Source organism: Acartia tonsa, chromosome 7, assembly GCF_053477335.1.
Source record: "Acartia tonsa isolate MP-2025a chromosome 7, ASM5347733v1, whole genome shotgun sequence".
In the NCBI taxonomy this organism is placed as follows: domain Eukaryota; kingdom Metazoa; phylum Arthropoda; class Copepoda; order Calanoida; family Acartiidae; genus Acartia; species Acartia tonsa.
Window position 1 is genome coordinate 19,515,573 of NC_137266.1, and position 21,863 is coordinate 19,537,435.

At 31.1% G+C, this 21,863-nt stretch overlaps 1 protein-coding gene and 1 long non-coding RNA gene across 3 annotated transcripts; one reads left to right on the forward strand and one right to left on the reverse strand.

Moving 5' to 3' along the window:
* The first annotated feature begins 380 nt into the window (after positions 1 to 380).
* Positions 381 to 1,524, forward strand: LOC145324183 (uncharacterized). Its single transcript, XR_013881201.1, has 3 exons — positions 381 to 462; positions 942 to 1,051; positions 1,409 to 1,524. It is a non-coding gene; the product is annotated as an uncharacterized LOC145324183 (long non-coding RNA).
* Positions 1,525 to 2,003: 479 nt separating this feature from the next.
* Positions 2,004 to 19,412, reverse strand: LOC145325016 (SET domain-containing protein SmydA-8-like). Of its 2 annotated transcripts, XM_080167805.1 has the most exons (22): positions 19,228 to 19,412; positions 18,586 to 18,644; positions 17,949 to 18,065; positions 16,878 to 16,950; positions 15,474 to 15,543; positions 15,149 to 15,207; positions 12,500 to 12,623; positions 11,567 to 11,660; positions 10,121 to 10,175; positions 9,603 to 9,689; positions 8,863 to 8,920; positions 7,766 to 7,819; positions 7,394 to 7,466; positions 7,196 to 7,263; positions 6,353 to 6,400; positions 5,287 to 5,380; positions 4,737 to 4,823; positions 4,211 to 4,255; positions 3,761 to 3,846; positions 3,251 to 3,311; positions 2,858 to 2,918; positions 2,004 to 2,599 (listed from the first exon to the last, which is right to left on the reverse strand). In XM_080167805.1, exons 1-22 carry the CDS (start codon positions 19,370 to 19,372, stop codon positions 2,472 to 2,474), a joined length of 1,746 nt encoding a protein of 581 aa, XP_080023931.1. In that variant the 5' UTR covers positions 19,373 to 19,412; the 3' UTR covers positions 2,004 to 2,471. The 2 variants fall into 2 exon arrangements, with proteins under 2 accessions (XP_080023931.1, XP_080023933.1); XM_080167807.1 differs by lacking the exons at positions 7,196 to 7,263; positions 7,394 to 7,466.
* Positions 19,413 to 21,863: the final 2,451 nt, after the last annotated feature.

A 21,863-nucleotide genomic window follows, 5' to 3' on the forward strand; every position in this document is an offset into this window, starting at 1 on the left:
ACACACACTTCATTATAGAAAAGCTTCGCCTTTAAAAAGTTAAAGCAAAAAATCAAAGATTTCGATTTCCAGCTACAAACAGTTACCATTTAAACAGCTATCACTATGAGGTCCTTTTAAACAAGATGATTTTTATGCTTTTTGATATTATGTTATTGATTCCCAAGTAGTTTAGGCACAATCTCTGTGATTTAGTCTTTAGTAATTATTAAGTATTTTTGAGATAAATTTGACGGATTTTTCTAGTCTTCAGTTTTTTTAGAATTGTTTGTTTGGTGGATTTGTTAATTTTTGTTGCATTTTTTTTAGAAATTTAGATTTATTGTTATTCACTTTTATAGATGTTTAATATTTAATTGATTGAAAATATGTATTACTAGGTATTACAGAAATTTTTAGAGCTTACAAAGAAACCAAAATTTGTTCCATACATTCAAATGGAAATTTTTCACTTTTGTCCAGGTGCATTTTAATAGTTATTTCTCGCATCGGAATTTAAACAGCTTTCCGCGGATATAAAATGTACAATCATAAGATTCAAACCAGCTTTTTAGTACATTTTTACACTCGTAGAAAACTGGATATAATACGATGCTAGACATAGTTTTTTGCGTATGGATGAGAACCGGTTCTAATCCACCGGATATTTATTAGTTTCGAATGAATTATTATTATTATCCGAGAGAGTTAATATTATCAATTGGTCTCCCTTTGGGCACGACCCTTTTGCAACAGACACAGGTGAAAACTTTCGAATGAGACAGGATCCTAGAACAGTTCCTTATCATATCATCTTATAGACATCTTTCCGCGAATAGTAAAATGAAAGTTATTCCCCTGGGACTATTTCATTGAAGAATTTACTCCCCTCCCCCACCAAGAAAAAAGAGTTTTCAACTTGATAAGGTATGAATATAAATATATTTTTTCTTTTCTTTCAGAGAGTATATTACTATCAAGTCCCTGCAAAGAAAGCTTTTATACAAAATTCTTACCACTTCTGCAGAGTTCTGGATATACTCCACATGTTCCCTGGCCAACAACATATGAGGTATGCATTTAGCTCCGTTCAAATTCAATGAAGGTTGGTACAGGGACGTTCAAGCTTTTTATTTTGAGGGGGTTTTAAAAGTCTGAGATTACCCCAATCAAATTAATTTTTGAGGGGGGTAAAAAGAGGGTTTAACTTGGGTAATTACCCCTTTACCCTCCAATAAACAATAAAGAAAATAATATATTCAAGATATTTGACAGGCTAGCTTAAACTATCCCCTATCCCTGGACCTTCAATCATATTTTCGATAAGTAGCTGCAAACAGACATACATCCTGTAACTTTTATATAAGGATATAGAATAGTGGTCAAATAAAAAAAATAGGTTGCGTGATTTATAATGATTATTTAACAGGAATTGAAGAAAGTATGCTATTTTGATGCACTATTTGTCCACAAAGAAGCCAAGGCATTTCCATACCCAGACAAACATCTTTTTGAATTCAGCTTTCAAGATAATAATCACCTAGTATAGTTGCATTTTTATTCATTTTTATGTAACTGTTTTAGAAAAATTGTTTAGTAAAATTAATAAAAATAAAGACTTTTTAAAATTGATATTTTTAAAGGCGAAGCTTTTCTATAATCATATTTAGTCCGTACGTCCGATTGTAACGAATCGCTCTTATTGTAACTTTAGTCATGTAAGAGATGTCCTAACTATTTCAAACTTGACATGACGATTCCTGAAACAGTTAGGTAAGATTTATTAAGGTTTTAGTATATTAAATCTATAATCGCTACAAGAAAGTTCATTTAAAACATTGATTCTAAACTTTACTGAAATTCTTTTTTTAAAATGATGATTACTTGTATAACAAGGTACACTGTTATTAGCTAAGCATTTAGAGCTATGTAATCAAGTCCTAAATGAAAAGTTGAGCAAGTAGTTTTCATCAAATTTGGTTACATATTTTATAAAATCAAATAATTAAATAAGAATACATAGATAAACAACAAAAATAATATATTTATATTAACAATGTTAGTAAGAAATAACAAATTATAACAACAAAATTTGACAAATATTAATCTAAACCTAATTTAGGTTAGTCATAATTTAAAAGTAGCTTTTATCAAAACCTATCCTTTTTTCAAAAGGAAGGAGTATTTTTACCATTCAAAACTACTTTAAAGTTAGGAAGGGAGGGGACATTGGAATGTAAATTAAACTATTACCCTAACTTTATATTACTCATTGGTATAAAAACTTTGTGTGATTGTATTAAATTTTGTTCGGTTGGTTCCGTACTAGTAGCCGTGCCAATATTTTCAATCATTAATTTTAATCCAGAGGTAAGAAATTCAATTATTTGGGAGTTTGTCCTATTTTACATTTAGTTTCCAGCTTTTTTTGAACAATCTGCTACAGAATTTCCTTTTTTGTTGGCCCCGCAGAACTGAAGGACCAGTTAACTTCAGCAAAATGAAGCGAACCGTAGAATGTCTGTTGCTTGTACCAAAAACTGTTTTGCCTTCAATCTTGTTATAAAATCTTTGCTGCCTTTGGTTTCATATCTCAAATGGTCTATGCATTCCTCTAAATCTTAAAATATAAAACATTAATAAAAATATGATAGCATTTTCGACGGACTATGCATCATTTAAGTTTTCGAAAGTTTAAATCTTACTGTTTGGCGCATTTACAAGAATTTCAAAAATCAACACCATCCTTTTTAAAAAGTAGATGCCTCACAAAAATACATTAAAAATGGTACGGTACAACTAAGTAAAGTGATACCTTTATAGAAATGTTTGATAATCGAAGTGTTGATTTAAAAATAAAAAAATAACTATTGTTTACCTTTTATGCATTCCTTCAAAATTGTCAGAAATTCTTCTTTGGATATCAGATCATTGGAATGCTAGATAGACAAAAAATAAAATTATATTTAGGTAATAGACAATGAAGACAACACAACATCCATAAGTATCAAAGCACAGAAAAATAAAAAACAAAGATATTGAGGAAAAGAAAAAGATAAAAATTAAAAGTCACGAAACCTTTGCTGTATTATAGTGATATTTGGCAAAGGGTGTCTTTACGAAAGTAAGCATCAATTTATCTTAAATAACAGTCGAGAAAATCACATTTTCCCAGAGTATAACGGACGGACAGGTAAAAATTGTAGTGTAACTTAAAAAGTTGGACAATCAAAAATCAAGCTCCGCTTTTAAAAATCTTATTTTAAAAAACCTGAATATCTGCCAGAAACAGTTTAGTTTGCGACACTTCACACAAGTGCTTGGCTCTCCAACTAAAACAAAATAAGAATACTGAATAACAAATACACATCAGAACATCAGAGAAGACCAAAAACTTTTATTACTTTTATTGCATAATTCATAAAAAAGTAGTTTCAAAACGTTTGATCAACTATTTGTTATCTACAGAAAGAGTAATTATGTTTATCATCATTGGAGATAAAGCTCACTAATTTATCGCCCATTGTCTTATCCCTTTGGATCCCTCGTTGTCAGACAAAAACAAGAATAGTTATTCATGACATCGTATTACAGACAGGATTAGGCAGTTTTAAAAAAGAAAACATATTATATTAAAACCTTTTTTGTTAGTCTGAGGTGCCGGATTTTATGCTTTTGTAAAAATATTTGTGGAGAATTGTCTATAACACGACACGATACATGCTTTTTTAGTGTGGTTCTAAAACGGTTATAATTTATCGTAAATAAGTCGTAATTTTACCTTGTAGAACCTGGATCTACGATACTGAATATTCTTAAGAATTCATCATTTAATTTCAACTTCATTTTAATCTGTTCCAATGTAACCTACAAATAGACAAAGACATAGTTAAAAATGTAACTAAATTATTCAGTTTTTCTGTTTTATTTTCTGTGTTTAAAACTAAGATTGAGGGTGGTCATAACTTTTTGATTTTTAAATGTAGTAGTAAGAAACAAATGGCAATTGGAATTTTTCAATCTCCTGGCGGTTGGTTACAGAACACCATTAAACCTTACTGGGTCATCCTGATACAGAATCAAAAAAGTATGATTAAAGATAAATTTTACATCTATTTTAAAGCAAACTTAAAGATTAATGGACAAGGATAATATTTTTGCTATCTGGGTTATCAAAAAGTCCTTCGAGTTAACAAACATAACAATTTTAAAGTTGAACTTTGAATCTTACCTTTCCGCTTAAAGCCGTAGCAAGATACCGTTTCAAAAGCAACATCTATAAAGAGAACAAAGTATTAATGAAATGAACAAATTACTAATTGAAATAAAGCACCTCTCTTATCTCAATATTTTCGAATATTTATTTCATCCTCTGCTTTTGAGGCATTAATTTTGTGAACTCTTTAAATCAATGTGGTTATTTTCTAAATCTTATTTGAATGAACTGATCTAACCTAAGACTTCCTATCCTAGGGGTAAACCTACGACTGTAGCGTAACACAGAGTGCATAGGCTCAAACCGCGACATACCAAAAGACGTAACACTGCTGCTATGTCAGAGTAAAGGAAATGCCTAGCCCCTAAACAGTTGCAGCTATTTACACCCAATAGATTTCACATAAAGGGTTGGTTGACTGAAATAGTCAAAATGTTAGTGGATTGAGAAGGTCTGTCACATCATTGTTATCAACTGTTCACAAACTTAAGCTTAAGGGTTAAAACTATTACCAATTATGTGCCATAGATATCTACCTTACCTGACAATTTGTATCCCAAAGAACAGAGCTATACTGATTGATCAAGTTTGAGTATCTCTCTGCGTCTGTCTCATATGTTTCTAACATCTGAAAAGTAACAACAAAATATCGTTAGAAATGATTTAAGATTTGCCACTTTTTAAATATAGACTCTCCGCAGAATGTACTATGTATATCCAATGTTTTGTAACAATTCTTACGCTTTTTTCTCTATTTAAGCTACCTTTTTCCTTTCACTGTAAAATTTTGTCAACCTTTTATTTTCTTTTATACGAATTTCTAGCATTAGTTCTGGTCATTAAAAGTTTTTTTTTAGGTTTTAACCTAATAGCAAAAGAAGACTATTTTTTTATAAAAGTAACATAATCTGTGTTTGTCAGTCTGTCTGAGTGTGTACCACAGCTACACTGATATGGTTGAAAATATTGAAAGTGGGGGAGGTACGGGGGTCGACTTCCCCCACCTCAAGAGCCCTTTAAAGGCCCCAAGAGGCGTAGCCGCTAGTTAGTATATATTTTGCCCAACTAAAACTAAATTCAATACTTTTTACCTCGTTTTCTAGTTCTTTAAACTTTTTGTGTACTTCCTCTGTTGTCATTGACCAATCACAGGAGATACATTTCCATTCAGTTTCATCAATACGGCTAAAAATATTGACACAATACAATCTGTCCCGATTTTGTATTACTTTTGAGGGACATGATTGCAGTTACGTCATATTTTTCTTTCCCGAAAAAGGGAAGGGGGTAGAAAATCTCTTCAAAAGAGATGGGGAAAACCCCCTTTTCTCCCATCTCTTTTTTCTTCCCCCCTTCCCTTTTTTTCTTTCCCCCTACCCTTTTTCGTGAAAGAAAAATATGACGTAACTGCAATCATGTTCCTCAAAAGTAATGCAAAATCGGGACAGATTGTATTGTGTCAAAATATTGGTTCCAACAATATCACTTCAATGATTCTTACTGTTTTGTATGTCTAAAAAGATCTTGGAAACTGCTTAAATAATGGAATGAAGATTTTGAAACCCAGCATTTTTTTATTGTAGAATTCAGAGCCGTATTTTTTGAGTAGGTGAGAGGCGATCATTTAAAAACAGCCTAAAACTTTACCAGGACCAATTAAAAAAAATATACAATGGTAGTTCCAGTGCTTCAGATCCTTTACTGAACAAATAAAAATGCATCCAGCTTCTTTAGTATATCGGATAAAAGTTCTACCAAGGATGAAATAATGCATAAGTATAGCGAAACAAAAAAATCAATGAAGGAATATGTTCAACGCGATTTAAAGAGCAAATGTTTATAGTTCATAGAGAATTTTTTGTACATTATATATTTTTATCTTTACCATTACCCAATTACCAATGGACCAAGTAAATTATATACTGGGTTTTCATTGGTATAGAGAATCTTCACAAAAAATGCAGCTGTCTTTCTTGAATAGCAGTCGAGAAAATACTATGCTTTCATAGCCAAAGACGTCCAAGCTTTTTTTTTATAATCAGATATTTTTTGGCGGGGGTAATCACCTCTTTACCACCCCACCTTGAACGGTCTTTCCCAAGTGAATTATAGTATAGAGTACTTTCGTCCTTCACTACTACAAATGACGAAACTTACTTTGAAATTGGAAGAACAACTTTTGAACAAGATTGGCACTTCATTCCACTAAAACAATATAAATTTCTTTATTCAAAGCATACATATATCCAGATCTGTTGTTAGATTTATATGCAACAATGGAGAGATGAGAAAATGTACTTTTATATATGATTTATATTAGCGTCCGAGCCCATTGCATCTGGTGGCTCAGTATTCGAAGGGTAGGGTATAAAAATAGGCTAAAACTACCCAAAACCTTAAATCTAAAAAAATGACTAAAACTAGCCAGGCTATGTGAAGCTTCACTGAGATGAAGAACTCAAATGAAACAGTAGTTTCAAAACCTAATGATGAATTAAAAAAAACTTTCATCAAAAGCTTTAATGAAGTCTAAATGTATTAAATCATATTAAAAACAAGAATGACAAAACAAACAAAAAAGCTCTATAAAAAAGACAGTTGGACTCTGACACCACAGAAAACCCCTTCCCCTGTACTTTTGTCATTAATTGAAAATAAGGAGGGGGGTTATTTTTTCACACGCCCAATGCTGAGGTGCCCTAACTCTGTACTACTACCCGTTCCTATTTTTAAACTTTCCTTACAAATAAGGGGGGAGGAAGGAGAGGACAAAGTGCTGTTTATTACAAAGTTTTTAATAAAGTTTTCTTATTCGTTGGCAAAACAAATTTATTAATGAGTTGATTTATTAAGTAGAGTGTCCATGAGTTTCAACCAATATTTGTAATCTACATAAGAGCAAATTTTGTGTATCATTATGGGGATGAACATCAATTAATCGGCCTTTGTCTTATCCCTTTAGATCCCTGGGAGGGGGTTCTCTTATGAAGAATACTCTACCTAAGATAAGTACCAAACTCAGTGGGGTCTATACAACGAGGACAAGAACATTCAAACATCCAACAAGCCTAAACAAATTTTTGTTACAATTTATCATTTACACCCGTATACCCCCGTTTTTTAACAGACTGTGGATAATATGCAAAAATCAACTTTATATTCGTTGATGTTATTTAATAATTATTACGGATTTTCTACCTTTATATCAGTTCTTCTTTGCATATTTCCAAGAAGGAAGGTTATATACTGAATTGTGATTTCTTCTCCTTTCCTTAAAAAATTAAAATTAAACTTCCCACAATAGATTAATTACTCTAGATGGTCAACCACATCTGTCTAACATTAAAAGAAATTTCTAGCATAAAAACGTATCTAGTTGCATATGATTGAAATTGAACTATTTGTAGCTGAACCAATATTAAATGGATAAAATAAAAAATAACTGCCTTTTTTTTAACAAAATGTAGGCAAATTGTTCTAGCACTGTGTTTTTAAATTTTAAAAATTCAATTTAATCTTAAAGCCATAGCAACTTAAAACGTTTAGGAATTGGAAAAAAATATAACTTACTTGATAGGTGTTTGAGCTCTGACATCTATACTGTCGTCTTCCTTTTGAATATACCTGAAATATCATAACCATATTTTCAATGGATTTAAACCAGTACTCAGTCATACTGAAAAATCGTGTATAGCATTACATAACAGATAACTTTTCACGAATATTTAAATAAAAATTATAAAATCAAAACCAGTTTTATTAGCCTTGGCCTTTGGTCCCTCGCTGCTACCTAAACTGGTTTTAATCTTAAAATTTTTCTTTTTTAAAATCTATTAATAACTATTAAAACATTTGAGGTCAATTAAATTAAAATTTGTTTTTATCTTACATTTGTTTGTCAAACGACTTTATAAAATAAAACCTTTTATGTCAGGGGGTTGGTGGTGGGGGGGGGGGGGGTAGGGGGGGGGGGGTAGGATGTACTCATTTTTCTTGGAGGGTGGAGGTATTTCAACTCCCAAGAAAAAAGATTAAAACCATCGCAGAACATGGACACACAGATTAGAAAACTGTCCCGAATTTGTATTAATTTTGAGGAACAAAACTCCAGTGACGTCATATTTTTCTTTCCCGAAAGAAGAAAATCTCTTTAAAAGAGATGGGGAAAAACCCCTTTTCTCCCATCTCTTTTTTCTTCTCCCCTTCCCTTTTTTTCTTTCCCCCTTCCCTTTTTCAGGAAAAATAAAAATATGACGTAACTGGAGTCTTGTTCCTCAAAATTAATACAAATTCGGGACAGTTTTCTGTGTGTCCAGAACATGTATCTATATTCAGTATTCACTAAGACCACAACCTTGTTGGTTTCGCAGTAACAGAGATCAGAAAGACATAAAGATTTAAAGAAATCGTTCTGCTTTGTATTATAGACTAGCGGCTGCGCTCCTTGTATCTAGGAGCACTGCAATCAAAATTTAAGTAGACTAAAACCACCCCGGAACCAATAAAAAGATTTAGTTATATGGAGAACCGAATCGTTTCCGTAGTTATAATTTTTTAAGCTACAGACAAAAAAAACTTTACTACCTTATTCTATAGGATAACCTACATTTGATTTTTTACCTAAATTGGGGTAATTTCATTCTTTAGATTAATCGAAGTAAGGTTACCTGGCATTACAGATACAGGAATGAGATATGAATGAAAATGTTGGATAGATCACTTTTCCTAAACAAAAGTTTGTTCAGTAAACAAGTTGAATTGAGAATAATGTTATTTCTGCCAAATCTGTATCAATAGACTTTATAAAATGCCTTAATATTAGATGTGTGACAATCTAGGGAAAAGGAAATGTGATTCAGATAAACAATTCGAAGTGAAATTTTCCCTCAACCACCTTCCTTTTTTCTCCCATTCTTACCCACTTCCCTTTCAGTTACTCAAAAAAATATTTAATTTTCGGCATTTTCAAATGGAATTGGGGCCAATAAAAGTAATTGTAGTGGATTTGTCTTGGCTTTAAGCAAGCGGAAAAATTTACAATTATAGCTAGAACAATCAGACAAAAGATATAAAATCAAATTTGTTGTAATAATATTGATATAAAGAGGATTTTTGTGAAGGTCTCATTAGTACAATAACTTTAATTATTCTTATGCAAGGATGACAAAATCAATAAAAGCGCAGCTCTAAAAATCATACAGTAGAAAAAAAGAACATGAAAACGTGAAGAGTGTGAAACTAAATAATCAGAACATAAATTTAAAGACTCAAACAAAATTGTATATGCATAAACTTGCGTATTTACAGGATTCTGTTTAAGTACATAATTTCATTTTTAGGGCTTGATTTTAGATGGTCGGACGGACGTACAGACCCTATTTATAGAAAAGCTTCGCTTTATAAAAACCTGATGTCTTTGTAGCCACCATTTTAGGTCTTTCTAAATTTGCCGAATTTGTCCTCAAAATTCCAATGGCCCATTCTATTTCACTGGCTAAAATAAAGAGTTGTATATGGCTTTAATATGTTTTTAGATTTTCAGGCCAGGCATTTATGGTAGAACTCATTAATTTTGTATATTTTTAATCATGTAACGGTTGAGGAGAGGGATTAGACACCCCCTCCCTAAGATCCTAAGGGGGCCCTACTGTTAAGGGTCTATCTATATCCTATGCGTTTTCTTATACTTTTTTTTATGGGCTTATCTATAGTGTATATTAAAAAAATTGTATTCAAAAAAGTAAAAAAAATAAATCTACAAGTCTTGGACATTTTCTTTGTTTTATATGAAAAACATACAATATATTATTAAGTCCAGTTTGTTAGCATCGAGGTACCGTGTGGCTCAGAACTGGTTCTAATCCAGCAGATAATATTCGACTTCGAAGCCATACTGAGGGAAAGGAAAATTGAAAGAAATTTCACCTGAATATTTATCTTGTAATTTACATTTGTTTCTCAGGAATTGGACAACATTTACCTATAATTATAAAGAATTTCAAAATCTACAAAAATGTGATCCACAATGTAGTTATGTGTGTATGATATTTGAAAAGTTTCTTTCTGTGTCTAAACAATAAATGTATAAGTATAGATGTATATTCCAGACAACTACCTGCCCCAAATGACAAAGACCCTATTAGTAAAAGACAAACACAAAATTTAATTAAACTATGCTTTCTTAATTCAGGTATACAAATCTTGCAGATGCTTTTTAAAAAAAGATAAAAGTAGTTTACAAAACATTTAATTGATTTTTGTATGGATGGACAATATTATGATTCCTGAAGCTATCAGCTGATTTTCAAAGACCCAATATAAAATCGGGACAGGGTCTTTACCTACAAGTAAAAGATATGTATTCTTTTACTTTAATGTCTAAAGAAATGATAATAATGTTTTTTTGTGTGTTAGTATCAGCATTTTATTACAAACAGCATTCTAAAAGTTACATATAAAGGAAGAAATTTAACTTAATGTTTAAAAAAAATATAAGGGAAAAATCCTCCAATTTAGTCTTTTTTTTAAATATGTGTATATTTGTACATTCCAATTACTAATTTATTTTTATGTATTTCTGTTGAAATTTAATTCACATAAATAATAAGCATATATTTTATATTGTTCTGTGAAAAAAAACAATAATTTGGGATTTTTCAAATCTTTTTTATTTGCATTTTTATGTCTAAATAAAGTTAAGTTATTGACAGGGAGGAAGGGGACACTGGGCTGTAAATTACACTGGTACCAAAATTTTTATATCTAAGTTATCTTATTCGTTAAATAAATAACATTGGATACTTTTGTTAAATATTAACTTGTTGGTCTGGCAATGCACAACTAATAATTTTAATCTTCAGTAGGGGTAAATGTAAATTTATTTTAAATTATTGTCCATTGTCTTATCCCTTAAGATCCTGGAGTTACTAGTGTCAGTGTTGAGTGTACAATTTTAATACATGTCTATTTTTACAAATTTATATAAAAATAACTAAAAGTAAAAAAAAATTAAGTACATACAAAATATGTGTAACTATTAACTTTACTAAAAGTAAAAAGAACTAAAATATATGTAGCAATAAATCAATAAATCTGAACTAATTAAAATATAATGTAAACGATAATAAAACTATAGGGTTAACATAAACAAGAAAAAATTAATTCCAAGCAAACTGGCTATAGAAAGAAAAAATTCAACTTAATATTTTGTATAAAAGGGATAGTAGAAACAAGTAATAGTCATTCCAAAGTTTAATAGCAGTTAAAAAATAAGTAAACTGAATACTATGCAATATAGGGTTAAAATAAACAAGTAATAATCATTCCAAAGCAGTCTAGCTAGTGCAGCCAGCTCCATTTTATATTCTAAACCTGGAACATTTCCCAATACAGTTCTTCTTGTCTTCGTTCAGCGTCATGATCCATTAAAAAATTTAAACGGGTCCACACCTCTGGATTGTGGTCTCTATACACGGATATAACAAATCAGTTCAAGTGAAAAGATTTTAAGAAAAATTTAACAACCCCTACAATTTTATTTTAAATCTATAAAAAAAATTTAGTAGCGAAGCTACTCTATGATTCGCTTTGTATGTCTGACCGCCCGCCCAATTGTCTAAGGGAGATATGTGATTTTATTATCTTATATTTCTTTGTGCATATTTCAATTAATGATTTTTTTGTTGCTTTGCTTCTTATAGTTGTTGTCATCCTTGTTAAATTGAAACACTCAATTACTGCTTTAACCAGTCATTTTGATTTGACACTTTCAAATCTATATTCGAAGTCTTAAAACTAGAATTTATCTAGATTTTGTATTTCTTTTTTAAAATTGTAACCGTAATTCAATTATTTATTTTTGAACAAGCAACTGCTTTTAAATGCTTCATAATCACGACAAAGTTGATTCTAATTCAAAAGACATTCAAAATATAGTTGAATGCATTAAATCAATTTGAATTTAATGTCTTTAAATTTAATTACACTTAAATAAAACTAAAGAAATTGAAAACAAAATATGTAAGTCTTCTAGATACTGTCTACCTATCCTACAGATCCCCCTAAAATGCCTGATACTCTAACAAAGGCAAAAATGCTTGTGTATTGTAAATTTAGGAATATAAGTTTTATGATACATAAAACAATTATTTCTATTGCGAAGGACGTACTGACAAACCAACTATAGAGAAAAGCTTTTATAGTAAATGCCTAAAAATTTATCTTTATCTGTTTTTCATCAAAGATTTTAATCATATAGAATGTAAAGAAAAACTAGAGCTTCAAGACATCTCTGAAAAAAGGTACCTGAGATAAAGTACTCTGAGAACACTGATACTACAGTATTCATATGCTATAGTTCCATGGGTGATATTATTTGCCACCAGCTTGTGATCAAGTTTACTAAATACAGCACATTCTACATGGTGACCTAAATACAATTTCTAATTTAAAAATGCGATTTAAAAATGTGCTAATTCTTTGATTAAAGTTACTTACATTCAAGGACGTTCATTAAGTTTAGTATATTTAAGCGTGCAATTCATTTCAAACTTTTTATTTAACAGTTTTTAATATCAATTCTATCTAAATTCCCTTGTCCTCTCCAAATAAAATATGTTTGGATTATTTTGAGATTTTGTAACACTCCCCTCTCCTCTCAAAAACAAGTAATTTAGTGAATTCGACTTTTTTTAAGCGACTGCTGCTGCACCTCTAGCTGTTGCAGTTTCTAAATAAGAAACGGCTCAGTTTGGGGCAGAGAAAAATTAGACAAACAAAACTGATCAAGAACATTACTGGCTTGCCCTGATTTTTAAACTCATGTCTTATACAAGTAATGGATATAGTATACGTGGATATTCTGACAGGGGAAAATTTGTCGTCAAAATAGGTTGCTTATATGGACCTCATATACTGGTCAGTTTGTGCATTCTGTAAAGGGGAAGGGGTTTCGGTAATAAAGGTGGGATCTACTGAAGTTCACGGTAAAATATTGCTGGTGTTTGGAACGCAATGCCTAGCCGTTCTCGAAATCTTATCTCGAAGCCCTCCGAATGACCAACATAGTGAAGTTTACGAATGTGTATTTATTACCATGAAAACAGTAAGTCTAAAACAAAAATATAAGAATTAATTACATAAAATTAATGGTTATTATTTTTGTAACATCGAGGTTGCGTGATTTCAATTTAATAAAAAATATGAATTTTCTAAAAAACTTTAAATTGGCACGAATCATATTAAATCGCATCAGAAATTGATAATTTTAGAATAAAATGATCAATAATATAAAGGAAAATATTCGTATATCAAAACTTAGCAGTTAAATGGTCTATTTGTTGAAAAATTAATAATTTAAATTTCTTCATAAAATTGTACCATTCTACGCTTATTTTCAAGAATTAAAGATAAATTCTTACCACATATGATGTCAAACTAAGCAGGAAGGCTTATTTGAGATATTCCACACATCAGAGCGCATGTATATTCAAGCAATACATTATTTTCATTCACGTAGCTCCTCACGTGGGACTAATCAAAGGAAAAGTGCGCGTCTCTTTTGTTCGTTTACAAGCCACGCGCCGCGCGGAGATAGTTAGGAATGCCGCGTAACACACTCATTCTCTGGGGAATTCTGGTGTAAGGAAAAAGGGATTAATGGGTTCGAACTTGCCAGGGAATACAAGAAATACATACCGAAACAGCTGGTAAGCAATATTTCCAAAAATCGATGAATTTTAAAGGCTGCTAGCTGCCAGACGGCTGAACATACAGATCATGCCCGCACACTATTTTAAGCGGCATAAGAAGGCCTACAAATAATCTGTAATAGCCAAGATCCAATGATGCACAGGGAAAGCTTCACTGAAGAAAAAACGCATAAAATAGGTCTTTTTCGCGCATTTATCTGCACTGCGAGATAATTATGCATTATTGATTTATGGCTATTCCAGATTATTTGTAGGCCTTCTTATGCCGCTTAAAACAGTGTGCGGGCGTGATCTATATGTTCAGCCGTTTGGCAGCTAGCAGCCTTTAAAATTCATAGATTTTTGGAAATATTGCTTACCAGCAATATTTTACCTTGAACTGCAGTAGATCCTAAAGGTGGATTGTTTAGCCAGCTGTGAGTACATGAAAATCTGATGCTACATCCAAGTGATTATATATCTATTCTAATAGTTTGTACAAAATAAAAGATCAACAAACAATAAAGAAAAAACAAAAATGCAACTAACGAGATGGAAGTGTTGAAATGTCAAACAAATAAACATAAAAGAACTATGAATTTGCAATTACAACAAAAACAATTACTTTAATAGGAGGAAAGCATTGTAATGGTAGAACAATAAAATACTATCCTATTATACAGTAGTATAGAGTAGTAAGTTTTTATGCCTGTAGCTTAAGATTTTGATAACTTCTAAACCGATTAAGAACTCCATTTTTGAAAAGCTTAAGATAAGACCCGGCGTGGTTTTAGGCTATTATAAATTTAAATTTGAGTCTTAAAATAATTTAAAGCTATTTTCTGCACTTCAAATACAGAGCCCCTAAATGCTAGGGGCACAGCCGCTAGTTTAAGATAAAAAAGTAAGAACCAGAATTAATACAGAGCGGGAAATAGGAAAAAAGAAAATTGTTACAGATAGACAAATTAACACAGTTTAATTTTAGAGTAGCTTCAAGTAAAGTTGTTATTGTGCATAAATATAATTAGGCTTTTTAGTATTGCTTCGAAACAGTTAGATATACGCTGGATTAGGACCGGGCCTCGAGTATCACGTATCGTATCGTATTACGGACAATAATCCACGAATTTTAAGATAAGTTGTCTTTAACACGATGAGATAATTAAGTATTAAATTATATTCAATTTAATCATAAATTGAAGGAGAAAAAGGCAAAGATAAACAAGTATTAAAGGTTAGGTTAATTTTATCATGGTTTTACCTGTATTTTTCAAATCACATTTAGTAACATCGTCATAGGGTGCTATACTATCTTTGTACTCCTACAGATATAATCATTTATTCCTTTATATAATTCAATAAGAAGTCTTAATTAAAATATCCCCCAAAGCCAAATTTTTGACAATATGTAGCAGCGGCCATCAAAATTGATCATTAGAATTTTAAAAATTCGAATAAAGCCGACAAAATTTAAACTAACAAATTTTCGCCTTTACCCATAACATGAGATTTAGATGCCAAAATCTGACTTTTTACGAGCTCAGTGCATTATAACTTCTGCAATGAATAATGAATAATGATATATTTCCTGTTGGCATTTTTCACTACAAAATGGCAGATTACATAACTCACAGAGGAACTCTCCCGATACTCCAGCTGAAATAAATAACAATTTAATAATATAAAAAAAATGTTTAGTTCTTATTGAGAACAACTTTTTACACTGCAACTGAAATTCTGAAATACCAGTGCTTTTCCTAAAAGCACCTAGCAAGCACAGAGAACCCCGCCCCCATCCTCTCTTAATTTTGAAACAAAATACAAAATAAAGATTTTTTTCACACACCAAACGCCTGAAAGAGGCTCCAGGTATCCAATGGAAATACTAGGTATCCAATAATACCTAATGAACCTAGTCTAGTTAAAATGCAAACCTCAAAAAAAATTCAAAATAACTTCATTTAATTTTTTTTTCTTTCAAAAATAGGTGGGAAGTTGTTTTTGTGCTCGATAAGGCATTTAGATATAAACCACAAATGACTTTATTCGTATAATTGTTTCTTCTTTTTGTTTATTTTTTAAAGAAATAATTCTGACTTCATATGAATATAATTAACCTTGTTCTATTATTTTTCTACAAATATCTTTTTGTGTCAATTTTAAGTATGAACATTGTTAAGTTTGTACGGATGAATTATTACAACTTGAGCAAAACTTACGGTGTAAATTCCCTCAAAGTGCGTGTAAAGGACTGAACCCCCCCCCCCGCTCCCACCTTTTCCAAAAATAAACTAAAAATAATGGAGAAAATTATTTTCTCTGTATATCTAACCCCTAACCCCAAAGAGGCATTTTTTTGCAGTAACCTAACCCTGCGGGGATACCCTGTCCCTTATATACCCTAACCTAACCTGACCTAATGTAATAAACCCAAAATTACTCGCCCTCCTCTTATATAAATTACATTTATCAAAATATGGTAGTGAGGAGGGCGGGGGGGGGGGGTTCTCTGCTCTAAAGACACTCTAAGGAAAATCGCTAAAATTACGTCGTGTTTTACGTCTATAACAATTTCTTGAATCATGGAAAGTGGAACAAGGACACTTTTATACAATAGTAGCTACGTGAAGTCTAACATTTGAAAAATTGTTCTTAATTTGATCTACAAGGACGACTAAAGGGATCAAGGGATAACACTAATTATTTTTCTTAAAAATCTTACTCCCTCTCTCCCAACCCCTCTAGCAAAAAATGTATATCCAAAAATAATCAAATCTTATGAAAAAAGTTATGGGTTTTAAAGTAATTTTTTTTAACAAATCAAACATTTTATCCCATCCTCGACCCGACCCACTGAAAAAAAAACGTTGACGTCTTTGTTTGTTTAAGGATACAAAAAATTACTGTAGAAATAATCCTAAGGAAATAAATGAGTAAGGGTGACAGACTTTTATAGCCTACATATAAAATATTTGTAAATCCTGACTTACCTAGGCAATGAACACAGACAGCATGTGTTTCATAATTGGGACCTGTTAGAGCTGGCACATCTTGAACAACTATCTTAATATGGATAAAATTAATCTTGAAAAGAGGGAAAGGGATATGAGAATTTAAATCACAATGGTACCCTAAGTTGTATATCTTTGTTGGCTTATAATCTTTGAGTATTGTTTATCAAATTTTGATTGGTTTGTTCAAAACTTGTAGTGTCCAAACTTTTCAACAAACAATTTTAATTTAGAGGAGTATCATCATAGTAATAATTGTTACTTCCACTGACCAAAAAAACCTTGAAACAAATGTTATCCTTAATTGATAACCTGTAGTGGTTGAATATATCCTTAGTAGCAATAACATCTTATTCTTATCTCTAGTGGTTGAATATCTTTAGTGGCAATGCCATGTTATTCTTACCTCTAGTGGTTGTATATCCTTAGTGGCAATGTCATGTTATTCTGACCTCTAGTAGTTGAATATCCTTAGTGGCAATGACATGTTATTCTTACCTCTAGTAGTTGAATATCCTTAGTGTCAATGCCATGTTATTCTTACCTCTAGTAGTTGAATATCCTTAGTGGCAATGACATGTTATTCTTACCTCTAGTAGTTGAATATCCTTAGTGGCAATGACATGTTATTCTTACCTCTAGTAGTTGAATATCCTTAGTGGCAATGCCATGTTATTCTGACCTCTAGTAGTTGAATATCCTTAGTGGCAATGACATGTTATTCTTACCTCTAGTAGTTGAATATCCTTAGTGTCAATGACATGTTATTCTTACCTCTAGTAGTTGAATATCCTTAGTGGCAATGACATGTTATTCTTACCTCTAGTGGTTGAATATCCTTAGTGTCAATGTCATGTTATTCTTACCTCTAATGGTTGAATATCCTTAGAAGCAAAAACATGTTATTCTTACCTCTAGTGGTTGAATATCCTTAGTGGCAATGGCATGTTATTCTTACCTTTAGTGGTTGAATATCCTTAGTGGCAATAACATGCTATTCTTACCTCTAATGTCTAAATATTCTAAGTGGCAATGGCATATTATTCTTACCTCTAGTGGTTGAATATCTTTGGTGGCAATAACGCATCTACCCACTCCCTCTCTCCAAGTTACTCTGAAGGGCATACAAAATTCAACATTATCTCCATTTTCTTCTTTGGTAAGACCCTAAAATTTGAGAAAGTAGGAAAATCGTCTTTATCTTTCTTGATTATTGGCAGATTTAATACATATTAATACACTTGTGGAATTAACTACCCCATGTTGAATTAAAAATATAGTGGTTGCTATATATTTATGCTTTAAAAGGGTAGGTATAAGTTTTCTATAAAAGTAACAGGATATTGTCTGAATGTGCGTTTGTGTAGCTTTATATCTCGTTAACTGCTGAACCAATATGGTTCTCCTTTACAGTGAAACTTTTCGATCATAGGTTTTAGGTAGGTTTATAACGATTTTTGAGAGGTTAACAAGAAAAATATCCCGCAATAAAAAATTACCTCCTCTGATTTTTCCCCTTTTTTTAAAACTAAAATCTTAGTAAACTGGTTACTTGCTTAAAAAGTTATATGTATATACAAACATTTCTTTAGGTGGATATTTTAGAGTAATTCAATATTTGCATTTGATTGCTCATTACATTGTAAAAAAATAGTAAATATTGATATTAATTTTAGAGTTAGAATACCTTATGTAAATGTTTATGTAAAGAACATGTTTCTATTCCACAATCTTGACACAAATCATCTAAATACAAATTAACTTCGATCCCAACATTCTTATAAAGTGGATCTGAAATCAGGCGGTAGGACAAACGAACATTATGAAGAATTTCAGAACTTACTAAGAAAAATAATTTTATATAAGCCTAATCTTAAAGTTGTATCAAAATTTGTTGCATAATTTTTAAGAACATACTCACACATTTAGGACTTAATTATATGGATGATTTGCTTTTTATATTAAACATTATTATTCCAAATCATACAAAATAATTTCTCAAAATAAGTTTAAAATCAGCATGTTAAGCATCAAAGCACTGACTTTCTGGTAAGGATTATAGAGTTGCTTTAATAATCTCCCTTCAAAATATACAGGGTAGTACATCATTAAATAGTCCATTGTTTTATCCTTTTAGCTCACTAGATAGTTTAATAGTTATTTCTTTCATCGTATTATAAACGGCTTTCCGCGGATAGACATAGTTTTTTCGTATGGATGAGAACCGGTTCCTATCCACCGGATTCGAATGAATACGAGAAAAGTTTTTCATGTCAAATATAATTTTAGATAATTCTGAAAAACTAATATATTTTTGATGATAAATTACCTGTATCAACCCCGCAGAGAAAACAACCAGATTCTTTTATTAATCCTTCTTCAACCTTACCACAATTATTCGTTTCTTCGCAGCCATTTTTATTTGGACCATTTTCTGTTTTTGTGGATTTTTTATCATAAGAACCTATTCCCATTTTTATTTTGTTTCAGATTTTCTAGACTAACTATTACTCTTTATCTGAAGAAAAAAAAACTTTTATATCAACAGAAAACAGTAAAGTATTATACAATATACTGGCTAGAGTGTTTAGCTTATATGTTAAATTAAATTCTTTAAAATTCGGACATAAAGAAATTTTTAAATTTTAATTTAGACTTACTTTTAAAACTTTCGTAAAAAGGGCCTCAGTAAAAAGCTAGAATTATATGTTTTTTTTTGGTTCGGATTTATAACATAATTTTTTGTATTACTCACTAGTTATGAGGCCTCGAGGGGCAAGTATAAAATTGATGCTTTTACCGGCTAAATTAAAACAGTTGAAAATACACAAAGGCCATGAAGCATGCATACTCATAGCTGTACTAATCACAATCTAATGCATAACAGTCAAATACTAAACGGCTAAGCTTTCATTTTATTCACACAAACTCATTAGAGAACCTCAGAATTGGGTCGTGTTAGATTTTAAAAACCTTATCATACATCCTCCCAAAATTAATTGTTTTAAAATTGAATATCATGCCTAAATTACAGCAGTATGGCCAGAAAATTACTTAACTGCGTTGAAAAAAGGAAAATGCTTAATGCAGTGCATTTTCCTTGTAATTTAGTTTCTTTACAGTCAAAATATAAATGGGCTAGATTAAAGACATTTCATTCTGTGATCTCTTTGGTCCGGTTTCTATACCAGGCAATGACCAAATCTTTGGGACCTCTAATACACAGGAGCTTTCTTTTCTAAATCTCTATAAAATCTTTATATGTTTATAAAGTGTGATAGTTGATAGACTTATACTAATCATTATCCCTTCAAGTTTGACACAGAAAAAATTGTGTATAAAAATGGGTGGGGGGGGGGGGGGGGGGGGTAGAGCAACAAGTTGCTTTTGAATATTTCTGCTAAACCTAAAGACAGACTGATGAAATATATTTTTATTTTTAATGGCAATTTTATTTGAATTCATTCCATTTCAGTGCCTATTATATTCTTTTTTTTTCTACGTTTGACCTTTCTATCGAATTATGTAGAAGCTTAGATCAGGGAGGAAGGGAGCATTGTACGGAAAAGTATACTGATCTACACCAGCCAAAAACTTTTTATTTTTTCTTTTGCCAAAAAAAACAGGGTCAGAACTTTTGAGCCAATGATTTCAATCTATCATCTTTACTTTAACATCTTCTTATGATGAACCTAAAAACTAAAATAGAAATAAATCCTCCATTTGCCTTTCCCTTCATCCACGATATAAACTTTCTTAAGGCTGAGGAATAACGCATCAATAAATGTTTCAATTGTGAAAAGGAAAAAAATCCTTATTTACTATATAAATGTACAAGCGACTGCACCCTTAGCATCTAGGGGTAGGAAAAGTGTAAATTATCCTAAAACCACCCTAAAACTTAAATATATAACCTAAACAGCCTTAAACCACCCCGGGAACTATGTTACGACTCCATAAATTGGAGAACTCCCTCGGACCTGTGTGATGCTGCCATAAAATAGAGAACTCAATCGGTTCAGTAGTTATCGAAATCTTAAGCTACAGACAAAAAACATTAATACTTTATATAGGGGTAGATCCCTATAAAATATAAGTTAGAAGTATATTTTGCCATTTCAACTAACTTATTATATACTAGTTGCTTTGTCTCTAGACTCTAGGGAAGGACAAATATGTCAGGAAAATAACATAAAAACAACCCAGGACATATATGAACCTAACCTGAGAAGAATTAACCATTCAGACCAGCAATTTCCGAGATCTTTAGCCACAGACAAAATCCGTTACTACTTTATAGTATAGGATTAGACTGAAAAATTCAATAAAAACAATATTTTTACAAAATTATTTTTTGAGTTTTTCTTGAGTTTAAACATTTTTTATGAAGTCTCTCTGATTTTTTGAGTGTTAAGTAACTTTTTTTTATATTTATATTAAAATGTTATTAGATTATGACAATCTTATTTTTATTATTTCTTGATTACTTTGCTAAAGAGCTTCGCAACTAATATTTGAGACATTTTGTTGTCCTTGTTTTTTCTGCAAGCAGCTGAGGCTAACAGAAATTTAAGAGATACAAATCAAAACAAAACTGAAACTTAACTCCTTTATGCAAAACTTTTTTGAATTCAAACCTATCATAACTAGGATGATAACATCCATAAAAGCGAAAATCAGAAAAATGAAGTTAAGAAGTTTAGGAAATGATAAAAATAAAATTCTGAAAATCAACATGTTTACGTCAAACATACTGAATTTCTAGAAATGATTTTAGAGTTGCTTCGATTTTTATAGTTTAACTTTCAATTGTTACAGATGTCATTTTGAAATGTTTTAAATGAACAAGACGATTCTAACATGCTTACATTAACAATTAAATCTAACCGTTACGGACTAACATTCTCTCCCTAAATGTAAGAAAGCTTCGATTTTTAGATATTCGATCAAAAAACAACAACGACG

Bases quoted from the DNA above. Each gene is read 5' to 3' on its own strand.
- LOC145325016 (XM_080167805.1), bottom strand. From the start codon at position 19,372: ATGGGAATAGGTTCTTATGATAAAAAATCCACAAAAACAGAAAATGGT. The intron at 18,066-18,585 runs GTATTCTAACTC...CTCAAATTTTAG, and splicing joins TACATAAACATTTACATAAG to GGTCTTACCAAAGAAGAAAA. The intron at 15,208-15,473 runs AATATATCATTA...ATATCTGTAGGA, and splicing joins AGTGAAAAATGCCAACAGGA to GTACAAAGATAGTATAGCAC.